Source organism: Ursus americanus, chromosome 8 (genome assembly GCF_024610735.1).
Source record: "Ursus americanus isolate L20-20 chromosome 8, mUrsAme1.1.p, whole genome shotgun sequence".
NCBI lineage: Eukaryota > Metazoa > Chordata > Mammalia > Carnivora > Ursidae > Ursus > Ursus americanus.
Window position 1 is genome coordinate 30937574 of NC_142134.1, and position 14771 is coordinate 30952344.

Below are 14771 nucleotides of genomic sequence, written 5' to 3' on the forward strand. Positions count from 1 at the left end.
ATTTAAATTTATAAACTTACACCAAATACAATTTCAAGGTTTTTTTTAAAGATTTTTAAATTTATTGTAGAGAGACAGAGAGAGCACGGGGGGAGAGGCAGAGAGAGAATCTCTAGCAGACTCCGCACTGAGCACAGATCCCGAGGCAGGTCTTGATCCCAGGACCCTGAGATCATGATCTGAGCCAAAATGAAGAGTCAGCTGTTCAACCAACTGAGGCACCCAGATGCCCCTACAATTTCAAGTTTTATGACTTGCAGTATACTAAAATAACAATAATAATAATTACATAGTATACTTACTATTACAAGTTTTGTAACTATCTTTCTAATATTGTATATTAATATTCTCTCACAATTCAAGACAATGTTTTAAAGTGGTAACTAGTTAGGTTTTCTCCTGTTAAAATTTCTCTTTCCTTGCATCTTTGCTGAAATATCTGGCATGTACATTTTCTGCCTTCTCCCTTCCATTTCCTTTATCTCAACTTCTTATAGGATTACTGGGTCATACACTTTCCCCTATAAATTCTATACACATTAATCCATTTTCTACTAGTGTTTTGTTATAGAGAAGAAATCTAAGACTGCTGCATTTTTTATTCTTACGTAGGTTATCTTTTTTGTTCTGGGATGAATGTAGGAAATATTTACCCTATAACTTTTTGCCAAGAGAGCAAGATGAAATTATATTTTGCACTGATTTTTGACTAGACATTTTGAATAGACAGTTTTCAATCTGTATATCATTTTTTTCTTGTTCTGGAAAAATGTTCTTCCATTATAAATTTGATGATTGATTTCCATTCTAATTGTTCTTTTTTTTTTCTCCCTCAGGAACACAGATGATTTATTTGAATTCTATTTTCTGCCCTTCATATCAATCATTATTTCTAGTTCCAGTTCAGTCACCTTCCTCTGCATTCAGAAAGATCTTATCAATTCTGTACTCCCCAAAACCACTTATCTCAGTTGTCTGGTGTCACTTCTTCTCTCCTCCCGTGTGGATTTTATATCTGCTATGATGTGCCTGTGATTTCTTGAAATTTATTTAGTTACAGACAGCTCTTGTGTTATGGGTACTCTCCTCACTGCCTATTTTCCCTCTTCTGTTTGGCTGCTTTTGTTACATTAAGATCATGGTTTTTTGCACAACTTGGCTGATAGCAAACACATGTCCTAAAATTTTTTGTAGAAAATAACTTTCAGAGAGGTGTCTCTCTTCTGAGTTTACATATCTGGTTTGGGGGGCCCTGACCATGCTATATGTTAGATGCAGGCTTAAGTTTTGATCTTACATGCAGAGTTTATGAAAACTACATCAACCTCCCCATTTGCACCACCACGTGCAGCATTCACTGATGCCACTGCTCTTCCTTTCACTGTTTAAATTGCTTTCATGAGGCATCTCAGTCCATTCTTGGAGCTGTAACCAAATACCATAGACTGGGCATTTAATAAATAGCAGAAATTTATTGCTCACAGTTCTGGAGGCTAGAAGTGTCAGATCAGGGTGCCAGCATGGCCAAGTGAGGCACCTTTTCCAATTCACAGATTTCAAGTATCATCATGTCATGAGCAGAAGGGGCTCGGATCTCTCTGGAGACTCTAATAAGGCACTAATCCCATTCATGAGGGCTACACCCTGGTGATTTAAGCATCTCCCAAAGGCCCCACCTACTAATACTATGACCTCTAAGGGTTAGGATTTTAACGAAACTTTGAGGGGTTCACATTCAAACCACCGCATGTGGTAACTACATTTTCATAGAACATCTCATCATTCCTGTATCTTTCAACTGGACGGTGTGCCAGGAAATGTGGCTTCTGCATCCATACAGAGGAAGAAAAGTGTTTATGAGTCACAGTGGGATGGTTTAAACAGTAGTTTCTGCTTGGCTAGGAACAAGTGCAGCAGAGCTTTATTTCCTGGGCTAGGGAATCACAATAGCAGTGAGCCAAAGGCTTTGCCAAGCTTACCAGGATTCTCTACACAACTCTGGTTCACGGGTTAGAGCTTAGGTCGTCCAAGAAGCTGCTTTCAAACCCCGTTGGATATTGCAGTTTTTACCAGAATTTAAAACTTTTTTTCTTATCTTTCCTTATGTTGTGGTGATTTTGCTCCTTTTGCCTTTGAAAAAAACCATAGACTCAGGTTTTTCATCTACAATGTGAGGATGACACCTAACATAGAGAGTTGTTGTGAAAATTAAAGAAAATATATGTAACATTACATATAAAGGCCTGGCTCAAAACTAGTAGATATTATTTATATTAGTATTACTTCCATGCTTATTTTAAGAGGAAGTTGGGAGAGGGAGGAAGTATTAGGCACTACCAACACGGCACTATAATAGCCTAGAAATCCCATTTGTCCACTTTTATGGTCATTTTGAATTAGAGCTATTTAACTCTGAGGGAATTATGATGAATCTATAAATATGATTTCAGGCATATATATTCCTATTTCTGAGAAAGTTCCTTTTTGAAAAAAAAAACTAGCATTTTTCATAAAAATATAAGTAATTAAAAGGTACATTAATAGGGGTGCCTAGCTGGCTTGGTCGGTAGAGCATGCCATTCTTGATCCAAGAGTCATGAGTTTGAGCCACACATTGTATATAGAGTTTATTTTTTAAACAAGTAAAATAGGGGTGCATGGGTGGCTCAGTCAGTTAAGCAGCTGACTCTTGATTTTGGCTCAGATCATGATCTCAGGGTCATGAGATGGAACCCCACATTGAGCTCTGGGCTCTGCTTGTCCCTCTTCCTCCCCCTTTGCTCTTCCCCTCCACCATCCCCCTGCCTTCTCTCTCTTATAAATAAATAAATACATAAATAAATACATAAATAAATCTTTAAAAATAAATAAAAAATAGAAATAAAAGGTACATTAATAAAATACATCAATATGCTTTCAAGTCTTATTAAGGTTGATTTGAACTCCAACAAATTGAGGGTTTGCTATCAGAGAATCAGAATTTTTTTAAAACCTAGTCTTTCAAATTTTAGAAAACCAAAAAGGTCATTATTAAGACTGTTTAAATTCAGGGCTTGCAAAGACAATGTATACATTCATGTCAAGGGAGAATCATGAACTGCATTCAGTACTGGGCTCTCTCTCAGGAGCAAGAACACAAGTTTTGATGTAAATCCTCCTAATCTTATGTCACTCACCAGCTGGGGGACCCCTAGCGATTTAAGTTCTCTTTCCAAGGCTCAGTTTTTTCATCTGAAGATGTGTTGCTATAAATAAATCTGCAACATTTAGCAGAGGACCTATATATTTTTAATGCTCAATAAATTATTTATCTATTTATTTATCCATCCATATATGCTTAATAGAAAAGTTAATTCCCGGACTGGATGCCTTGACTGTTAGTCAGTATTTCTTCTGAACCTCAACAGGATCAAGTTGACCCCTATGGACTAATGTCAGACTCTGAGTCCTAGGAAGGGGTTAAAAACGGCAGGCACAATGGACTGCCAAAGCATCTGCACCCTATGTAAATCAGCATTTCTCCTCCTTTTCATGAAAACAAGCTAACATATATTTCTGTGACAGGCTGTGGAGTAAGGATGACATCTTCAAACATGCCTTTACCAGCATCCTCTTCTACTGAAAGGATCATCCAAGGGAGGGAAACAGCCCTGGAAGGAGAGTGGCCATGGCAGGTCAGCCTCCAGCTCATAGGGGCAGGCCATCAGTGTGGGGCCAGCCTCATCAGTAACACGTGGCTGCTCACAGCAGCTCACTGCTTCCGCAAGTAAGTTCACAGGGCTGTTGTGAGTCTTCTTTGTCCAGTCATCACTGTCACCAATTCAGCGCTTGGGAAAAGTCCAGCTCACCAGTTTCTCCTCTGCTCCATTCAGAATGGATCCCACTCTGTCCTCTGAATGCATTATGCTCTGTCTACACCTCGTTCGTGCACTCCCCTCTCTCTTTTCTCAATATTTATGATGTTCGGTTTGTTATCACTCTACGGTTCCTAGCACATATTTTCCTATATTATCATGACACCAGTGTTATCCTTCTACTATATCATAAATTATTTTAGTGTAAAGACTGTTATACATGTAACAAGTATAATCTCTTCCACATACTCAAGGGAGAAAATTCGGCTGCTTCTGGTAACTTTCTTTTCCCCTGATTAGCCCCTCTATCCTCCCTCTGTCAACACCTACCATGACTTTATAAATAAGAAAAAATGAAGGGTATCACTCTTGGAGATTTTCCTTCAAGAACCCATGTGGGCTGTGTGGTCCAGAGAGGTGTGTAGATGACAGGAGGGACCTGCCACCTGTTTCACTCCGCCCCCGCCCACTGTATTGAAGACTGGCCCTATACCACCTGACGGGAGTGTGCTGCTTGGGCTTTCAGACCTATAGCTTTTAAGACTCAGCTGTGTCCGTTCACATACATGGACCTACCCAGGCACCCTGTTGCCCCAGGAGATCAAGCACACACCATCTTTCCTCTCTGAGGTTTCTTCTAAACTCTCAAAGACAAAAGCTCTGAATAAAGCCCTGGCCAGTGGCACTGTTCACACTCCCTTTCAGAGAAAACTATGCTTGGTAATATGAGGAGACTCTTGACCATTCTTCCAAGGGTAACACCCAAATGGTTACAAGGTGCCTACACCTTTCTTTATGCGTAGAGGTGTAATGAGAATGACCTAAGGAATTTAAGGTGATTGTCACTCTCTCACTAGAGAAGAAAAAAAGGATTCACTTATATACATTTACAGCCCTCAGAATAACTAGCATCATGCCTTAGGGGAACTTGAGTTCCACTAATTTAAGGCTTTCTAATTTGGGGGGTTCACATAGTCCTCTAATCTTTGCACTTGTTTTGAAGAATGTCACCCATTTTAGTTTATAACTGACCTCTGTTTGAAACACATAAATTAAACATAAATAAACCCAGAATGTCAATTTATCAATACGTAGTGAAGAAGGTAAGATACAGTGATTGAAGTACACCTCTCAGCAGATCCAGTGCAGTCTCTGTGTGACAACAGACCTAACAGGAATCGGCCGCGGAGTATGATAAAGTAGAGATAACTGGTGACCTTCAAAAGAGAAACCAGTATCAGTGGTATGATGGGGTTGGGAATGAATTCAAGAGAGAATGGAAGAAAGACTTGGATGGGTTAGATACCACTTTCAAGGAGTTTTTAAAAGAATGGGAGCAGAAAAATTTGACAGTTAAGGGTGGTTGTGGACTCAAAGGAAGGATTTTTTTTAATGTGACAGATATTAGAGCATATTTTATGCCAGTAATGATAATTCAAGAGTTGGGAAAGGTGATGATTTTGGAGAGAAAGGGCTCAATTTGGGGGGTGATATAATTCTGTGTAATTGCACAATGCATTATACTGTTGTGAAGGAAAAAATACAGGATACTTTGAAGACTATATCACAATTACCCAAATAACTTTGAAATTTTTATAAGTGTATTTTTTCTACAGAAATAGTGTATTTTTAAAAATTGTGTCTAAAATAAATCTTAGTACCTGTATGTCCATGAAAAATGATCCCAGTCTTTGTGCAACAGTGTGGGTGGGGACAAAGTTCCCGACAGCATGTCAGGAACCACAGGCCATCTCTCTCTGACACTAACCCGCTGGATGCATCACTCACCTGGGCAAGCCATTTAACTTCTGAGTCTTAGTGTCCTTATCCATAAAGCATTGGTCGAATTGGGCTTATTTCATGATGTTCCCTTTCTGGCGACAGTGCATGAAGGGGCAGAATAGTTCTATTTGATCCACTCAATTAGTTTTTGAGCTCCTTAAGTCATATATTTCTTCATATCTTCCAGAATTCCAGTTTTCAAAGGAATGCTTCAGCCCTAAGATTTCTGTGTCAAATAAAATCTTCCTTTAAAGTATACATAAGTAAAACAGCCTTTCCCATCTCCAGGTCCCTGCAGTGCCCACTTCCTCCCCCGACTCCTACACACCCCAGGCCTGCTTATACCTGAGGCAGTGCAGAATACCTTGAAAATCACTGCTCTTTAAGGTTTTTCACGACACTTAGAAGCTCATGATTCACCAACACGGTAATCCTGCATGAACAAGGAAACCCCCTTAATGAATTCTTCTCCGTGTGAATTCCTTCTACATAATTTCTTTCATAGACAATTTCAAGTTTCTATACATTTCTAGTCATTTTTCACTGGGATAATGAGAAAAACAGGGAACTGGGCTTTGGGGAAGAATAGGGAGGTAAAGAGATAATAGGACTAGATAGCATTTTCTTGTAATAGAAGCTTGTGGGAGAGAAAAGCTTCTGTGTGGAGGGAGAGCCTCAAAAATACTAAGGGGGACTGACCAGGCCAGGTCAAAGGGCGGGGAAGGGGAGGCGGGTGGAGGAGGTGGAGAGACTCTAACAGCGTGACATTTAATTAGATCTGCTTAGCTATTGAATATTGATGGGGACAGTGCATGGGCAGAGGGCAGAGAAATAAACCTGTGTACACGTAAGGGTTTGTGAAGCAGGGAAGACTACACTTTGTGTCAAAGACCACAGTAAGACAAGTAAACAAGAGCCAACAAGTGAGTCATAAAGGAAGAATGGATGGAGTGTCTGATATGGAAGGAAAATGCCTCCTAGCATCCATATTATCCAAAACAAATCAAAATTAATTTCTACACATTTCATTGAAATTATAGAAAAAAACAGACTGAAGAGTTTTTAACAAAGAATTAAAAGATTGGCAATTCATTATAAAATATCATTTACTATTATTAGTCCAAATAAAGCATGAAAATTCCATTTAGTTGCTGCGCTCTTTTTAATTTTAGAGGATGTAAAATATTTTTAAGGGGCTTCATGCACTCATTTGTCTCATAAATATTTTAAGCTTTGTTATAAGGCCAACAAGTGTAAAGTCTCCCGCCAGAGAGATTTTTCAGAAGCATAATCCCAATAGTTGGGAGAAATTCAATCTCAATCTCTTTTAAAGGATGCAGTTAAATGTCACAAACCTTAGCCTTTAATTTTTTTGCAGAAATAAAGACCCAAATCAATGGATTGCTACCTTTGGTACAACGATAACACCACCTGCAGTGCAACGAAGCCTGGGGAAGATTATTGTTCATGAAAACTACCACAGAGAAACAAATGAAAATGACATTGCTTTGGCTCAGCTTACTACTCGAGTTGAGTTTTCAAATATAGTCCAGAGAGTTTGCCTTCCAGATTCATCTATAAAGTTGCCACCTAAGACAAGTGTATTTGTCACAGGTTTCGGGTCCATTGTAGATGATGGTGAGTAGTTCAACCTAATATACTTAGTACAAATTTGTCTTGAGCTCTAATGAGCTGTCCTAGGTAATCCCTTTTCAAGATATTCGTAAAAATAATGTCGATGCCTCCAATAGGTATGGCCCAGAGCAGAACTGAAAGCTGTGGGTTAAAAAAGTAAAAGGAATCAGGTCCCTTTCTTTGAGTTCACAATTAATTGGAGCAGTGGTGAGAAAGGGGAGAGGCTAAGAGAGAAGCAAAGAACAGGCTGTTTTAGATGATACAAGAAGGGACAAAATACTATGGGGCTACCAGGGAGTAAATGATTCTAAATTGTACATTTCCCAGATGTAGAAACTCCTATACTTAAGATCACAATCTTAATGATAGCTTTTTAAAAAAGATTTTATTCATTTATTTATTTATTTTAGAGAGAGAGAGAGAGAGAGAGAGTGCGCACACATGCAAGTGGGGGGTGGGGCTGGGGGAGAGGGAGAAGGAGAGGGAGAGAATCTTAGATTCCACACTGAGCGCAGAGCCCAACACAGGGCTCTGCGTCACGACCCTAAGACCATGACCTGAGCTGAAACCAAGAGTCAGAAGCTTAACCAAATGAGCCACCCAGGCACCCCAATGATGGCTTTTTTCTTTTTCTTTTCTCTCTTTCTTTCTTTCTTTCTTTCTTTCTTTCTTTCTTTCTTTCTTTCTTTCTTTCTTTCTTTCTTTCTTTCTTTCTTTCTTTCTTTCTTTTCTCTTTTTTTGTCTAAATGCTTTCTCATTTTAATGAGGATTTCTGATGATTATAAACGTGTTAAGTGTTTTGTGAAAGTTTTGAGAATTTTCATTTGGTTAGTTAATTTAACATATATTTCTTTTCATCTTTCTCACCTCTTGGGTGGCTGAAAGATACCAGTTCTATAAATTGAAGAACAGAACTTAAGATTTCTAAGTATTAGCTCATTCCATTCTAAAGAGAGAATTAATTGAATGTTTTAAAGTGGGAAATAAGAAATGTTTAAGGTTCTATCAAAGATCATCCTGAAGAAAGTAAGAGACAAATGCTAATATATCTTTATCAGGCCTTTTTTTTCTTTCCATTTCTTTTTTTTAAAGATCTTATTTATCTGAGAGAGAGCACAAGCAGGGGTAGGGACAGAGGGAGAGAGAGCAGCAGACTCCCTGCTGAGCAAGGAGCCAGATGCAGAGCTGAATCCCAGGACCCTGAGATCATGACTTGAGCTGAAGGCAGATGCTTAACCAACTGAGCCACCCAGGTGCCCCTGGCTTTTCCTTACTTGACAGAACTCTGTTACATGTAAAATTTCCCAAATGCCCCATGCATATCCAACTGGACTTTTTGCAATGTTGTTGTAAGGCTCCTTTCGTGTTCTCTGCCCTTATCACTAGATTAGGACTACTCACCACCAGTTTCAATCTGGAGTCCTAAAATACTTCCTTTCCTTCTCCTATCCTCCAGCCTTGCTCCGGAATAGCACCAGATTGCTGGCATATCTTGGGCATTAGTTCTGTTTTCCATGTTAAGTAACGCACTACAGAATAGAATAGAGCAAATGGTGCTGTGCAGCTCACGTACTGATTTCTGCTTGAATATCTTTCAGAAAATAAATATACTTCCCTGAGCATTGATTTCCTTACACAGAAAAGGGTACCAGTTGGTCAAGATGAGTGTGATGAACTCTCTTCTCATGAAAAAAAAGTGTATACACACACACTATTACATATAGTTGTAAGGGTTCTAATAACTTGAAGATTCACAAATATGATGTAATATTGGGGTATGTATGTTTATATTTCCTTGCATTTGGGTATTTATGATACAGATATAAATTAGGCAATAATTAATTATAATTAATGTTAATAAAGTAACTTTTCTTTTGTGGTTTTTTCCTAGGAATATACAACATATGTGTTTTCCATGTGTTAGATACAGTTGTATTGAAAGAACACATTATTTGTTTGTATGTGTATGTTTGTGTAATAGGACCCACACAAAATAAGCTTCGGCAAGCCAGGGTGGAAACCATAAGCACTGATGTGTGTAATAGGAAGGATGTATATGATGGCCTGATAACTTCAGGAATGCTGTGTGCTGGATTCATGGAAGGAAAAGTAGATGCATGTAAGGTAAGTCCAAAGTCAAGGTCAAAACTTTGAAAGGAAAATTTCCATTAGCTATTTCTAAATTTGGCATATATTTCCCCTGGGAAAGAAAAAAAAATCATCTAATTCACCAAGAATTCAGTTTATTTAATAATCATAATATTAAAAATTCTTGTATTGAGTGTTTACTGTACACCAAGCCAAGTGCTAAGCAAGTTTTACATGTTATATCATGTAATACACTGAAATTGAAGAGGTACTATTATTATGCCTATTTTACGAATTAGGAGATTAAAGTCTATTGCTCCCTATTTCTGGTTCAAACAATTACGTTTCTGTTCTTTTATTTTCTTAAACAAAATTGGAAACAAAAGACAGAGAAACCTGCCTTCTGAAGACCATTCTCTTCAGCTTTGGCATCATCTCTCATGCATCTTGTTTTCATCCCCTGGCCTCCACGTCTCTCTTTGTCCCTCTCACTCTTCAGTGACCTTGACATCTGAAACAGGTTTCCTCTCCATCTCAAGCCTGCAGAACTAACACTGACTCATTGAAATGCTGGACTCTTAGTTCCTCGACCTCCGAACCCCCAGTGATCTTCACTTCTCAGTCATCATTTCTAGGGCCACATCTTGAGCCTTGTCACCAAAAATTGTTCTGTCTCTAAAAATACTAATTTCCCAAATCTTCCTGTTTAACAACTATCTTCAATTGTTCCTGCCCTCATTTCAAGCTATTCCTGCTCCCTAGGCCACACTCTCTATGTTACACCCCAACCTACCAGTCCTCACCCCCAAACATACACGGCCACGCATGTGTAGATTGTGTCCTTTCTTTGTTTTATTTTGCCCTTTAGCTTTTATCACCATCCAGTATAGAATGTGTTTTATTTAGATGGTTTATTGTCTGTCTCTCCCACTAAACTAGAATATAAACTTCATGAAGGCACAGATTTTGGGGGGTCTATTTGATTTACTACTGTATTACCAACACCTAACACAGTGCCTGGCACAAGTATTTGTTGGCTGAATAAAATATCACTTTTCTTCAACTTCATAAGGACCTACAGACTATTGCTTCTCTGCTTTATCACATTCCGTTAATCCTTTTTTCCACTGTCAACTTGTCCAACTTAGATTTCACTATTAATCATTTTCTGAACACTTTTGCTAATATCCCAAGTTCTCTTGTTGATCTCTCTTCAGTGTTTCCATCTGACAAAGTCCCAAAGCTGGAAGAACTCAATTATCTAACCTCTCTCTCTCTCTCAATTATCTAATCTCTCTCTGCCTGCACCTATGAATTCTCCTGGAAAAAATACAACAGAGCACATTGGTTCCACTATAGTTTCTAGATAACAAAAGCGACAGTCCTACTACTCTTGTTTGTTTTTTCCAAATCCACCTTTCTCTGAATTTTCCCAACATTTTCCACTTTCCTTAACTTCTGTGTTTTTTATACCTTTTTGTTCTCAACTGATGATTTTGTTTTCCAGTTTTCAAAGAAAAACAGAAGTCATAAGTAGAGAATTTCCTCATCTTCCCGCTATCAAGCATGCAGACCTACCTTCATCTGAACCCATTTCATCCACCTTCAGCTTAGGTCACAGCAGAAAAGTCTCCTCTTCTCTAAGGCCGATCCTTTCTCTGCTCAGGTTCTTCTTGGCCTTTTGGGGAAGTTTACATTAGCATTATTTCCTCTCTTTTCATAGTTAACATTTATTTTGTAACTAGATCGTTTTCTATTCATCTCTCTCAAGTTGGGGGGGGGGGAACCCAACTCTTTGTTGACCCATAATGCCTCCAGCTAGCACCACATCTTATCTCTTTACTATGAAATATTTGGGGAAATGTCCATTCCCATTGTCTCAATTTTCTCACCTCCCTTCGAACCATTTCAATATGGTTTCTGCCCTATCACTTCATCAAAATAGCTCTTCCTGAGGTTTCCACTGATGCCCCCAATGACCTCCAATAAATATATTTTTGTACTATTCTTTTTTTTCTTTTTCTTTTTTCTTTTTTCTTTTTCCCACTTCTTAGCACCATTTAATAATGCTTACCACTCCCTCTCTTGTCTTCCTTGGCTTGTAATGATTTTCATCTTACATCTCTGCTTCTTCCCTCTTTCCTTCCTTTTCAGGTTCATTCTCTTAATCCTAGCCATTAAATGTTGATCTGTTCTGCGACTGCCCCTCTTTTTACCCTATACTTTCTCCCTCAAAGATGTGATTTTCTTCCTTAGCTTCAAATGCAATCCTTTGGCAGATGATTCATGAATTCATACTTTTAGTCCTATACTCCCCTTTGATCTCCAGACTTACATATTTAACTCCTACTTGACAACTCCCCTTGGATGATTCAAAGACATCTCAAATTCAAAATGTTACACCTGATTCTGCCCTTCTGCCCTCCCCACCTGATCCTCTTTCTTTGTCTCTATGAACAGCATATCCTTTCATTCTGTTTCTTTCCCCACCCCTTACCCAATTAATTACCTAATCCCATAGATTTTTACCTCCGTAAATATCTCTGTCATCTCTTGCTTCCCTTTCCCCACTTTTTCCTTACCGACCCCCACCCCCCCCGCCCCAGTCTGGAGGAATTAGTTATCTTGCTAGTTCCCTTACATTCACCCTTATGCTCCTTTACTGCATTAGTCAAATGAAAGCCAGGATGATTTCTAACAAGATGCTAACCTGATCATGTCAAACTCCTTAAAACACTTCAGTGGCTTACCTTCAGTCTTAAGATAGAAAATGTAACTTCTAAGAAAGACCCACAGGGTTCCTCAAGGGCTAGTTCCCCTGACCTCTCCAGCCTCATCACACACCATTTGCCCCTTTCCTGTCTTCTCTTCAGTGTTCTTTTTTTTTTTTTTCCCAGACTTTCGCATATGCCAGATTCCTACATGCCACAGAGCATTTGCAGGGCCATTCCTTCTGCCTAGAACATGGTATATCCCCACCTGCCTTTTCATGGCTAAATCCTTTAGATATCAGCTCAATTACATCCCATCAGGAAAAACTTTCCTGACCTTCCTAACCTGTCACATTCCCCTCTGTATATTTCTATAGCACTTACCATAGTTGTCACTTTGCATTTATTCATGGGCTTATTTAATATTGATTTTATAACCTAAACTTCAAGTTTATGAGCACAGGGACCATTCACTTCCAGTCATCATTGAATTCTGAATGCCCATCAAAATGTCTGGGACACATAGTTGGAACTCAATAAGTAGTTGATAAAGGAATAAATGAATGAGGCAGAAGAGGCACAGAGAAGTTAAGTATATTACCCTAAGTCACACAGCTAATAATTAATAGAGCTAGTCCTGAAACTTAGCACTTCACCTACCACACCACACTTTCAACCTCTACATCTATATCTGTTTATTTACTTAACTGTCTGTGTTCCAAAACAGATTTAAGGGGGTTTATATAAAAGTGAGCAAGCAAGCTTAAATTAGAATTAGATGCATGAAAGACAAGGAAACAAGAATCGATCTATAATATAGAGTCTAGCTAACAATATTCAGAGATCATCAAAACTTTCCCCCTATGCTTGCAAACACTACCTTTGTATTTAATATTTTATATACATACTAAACCATGCACGAAGTGTCTAATCAAACTAACAAAAAAAAAATCCAAGGATGTTGAACCAGAAATAATGTAACCATTCCATGTGAATGAGGTTTAGCCTTTCTAGAAAACAAGGCACTTTAATGTTTAGGACAAAATTTTAACTCAATTCAAAGAAGCATTATATAATCTATCTCTAGTCTGGCTGCCTATTCCATGTACCAATTTCCTTTTTTTTTTTTTTTTTTCCTGTGGAAGGGAGATGATTGCAATGACCTTTCTCTTAAATTAAATTAGAGTTAATAATTTTAAATATATTTTTGTTTTTTTCTCAAGGGCGATTCTGGAGGACCACTGGTTTATGATAATCATGACATCTGGTACTTAGTTGGTATAGTCAGTTGGGGACAATCATGTGCTCTTCCCAAAAAACCTGGAGTCTACACCAGAGTGACTCAGTATCGAGAATGGATTGCCTCAAAGACTGGTATCTAGTGTGAATTGTCCATGAACTATATCCATGGCACACGAAGCTGAAATGCCTGCATGTTGTATGTTATTTATAGTCCTGTGGTTTGGATCAGTGCTTTTTCTGGATGTCAAGAAATCCTCTGACTCAGACCAATCTAATATCACAAGGTATCTTTGCATACAAATAACTGAACTCTTTCTCTACCCTGAGGGAGGAAGACACAGCAAATGGTAGTAACACCAACTCCTCACTCACAAGAGAAACTTATTAATAAGATGAGTATTTATAAATGGCTTCCCCCAATGGAAGACAAGGAACATCATTTTTTACAGGATATGAGGAGCTGCTAGGGCTGCCGAAAGCTTACTGTGTTATAACCTGGAGCACCTGTAACTCTTGATGCAAAAATATCATTCCCTGAGAATTCAGAGCCTCAGCATTCTAGGACTGATGGCTGCACATTCAATGGCTAGAATGGAGAAGCATGGATTTACAATATAACTTAAACTCCAACCTGGGTTTGTAAGTAATAATACAAAGGACTATCATTAACAAGAAGAGGTGCCATTTAAAACATGTTTGAGTGTATCTGAACTTACTGTTAATATTGTTATACACACAAGAACTAGCTTCAGGATGCATAGTATTGAAGCATATTGTATAAGAAGCATTTCTGATTTATTCTTTAACAGCATCTTGCCGCCTATATATCTATTGAAGTTAAGCCGGAAAGAAGAAAAAAGAAGAATCTTGGGAGCATTTTTCCATGTTTACAAGGAAGATAAAAAGAACTGATGGGACATAGGCTAGCAGAGCTGCTTTCAAAAGATTAATAGCAGGGAAAACACTCCTCAGATCTTTGGTAGAATGAGCTATCCAATTATTTATCTAGAAATATCTACATCAGCAGATGGTAGCTGCTGCTTTTGTAAGTCTTCAGCTCTCTGACAGGTCAGCTATCTATCAGGTTGGGAGAATTGATTTGTATAAGCACTTGGAACAGTACCTCACATACGTTAAGCACTGTGTGGATGTTTCCTGTATGCGGAGGAAAGGAATGCTTCCGTGAGCTTTAAGATAAATTAACTTAATGTGTCAAAGGAGTCAATGACTTTGGGGCTTAAATACAGCCCAGAGTCTAGTGGTGGAGTGCATAGGCTTTGGAACCAGGCTGCCCAAGTTTAAATGTTGGCTCTGCCACATGTGAACTGTGTGTCCTTGCACAGGTTTCTTAACATCTCTGTGCATTAGTACTTTCATCTCCACAATAGAAATAAAAATAGTACCTACCTCATAAGGTTGTTATGAGGATTAAATGCATTAATAAAAGTAAAGCACTTGG

At 38.5% G+C, this 14771-nt stretch overlaps 1 protein-coding gene and 1 long non-coding RNA gene across 3 annotated transcripts in view; one reads left to right on the top strand and one right to left on the bottom strand.

Annotated features, from left to right (window-relative positions):
- The window catches only part of LOC123775905 (transmembrane protease serine 11F), a 31862-nt gene extending 18410 nt beyond the window's left edge, over nucleotides 1-13452 (top strand). Inside the window, exons 7-10 of the mRNA XM_045771507.2 lie at nucleotides 3565-3766; nucleotides 7015-7274; nucleotides 9253-9395; nucleotides 13294-13452. Of these exons, the coding sequence (XP_045627463.2) occupies nucleotides 3565-3766; nucleotides 7015-7274; nucleotides 9253-9395; nucleotides 13294-13452 (764 nt within the window). The remainder of the gene's footprint in view (nucleotides 1-3564; nucleotides 3767-7014; nucleotides 7275-9252; nucleotides 9396-13293) is intronic.
- The window catches only part of LOC148109557 (uncharacterized), a 296308-nt gene continuing 289450 nt past the window's right edge, over nucleotides 7914-14771 (bottom strand). For both annotated transcript variants that reach the window (XR_015725457.1, XR_015725456.1), the window contains one exon: nucleotides 7914-11037. This is a non-coding gene — a long non-coding RNA (uncharacterized LOC148109557). The remainder of the gene's footprint in view (nucleotides 11038-14771) is intronic.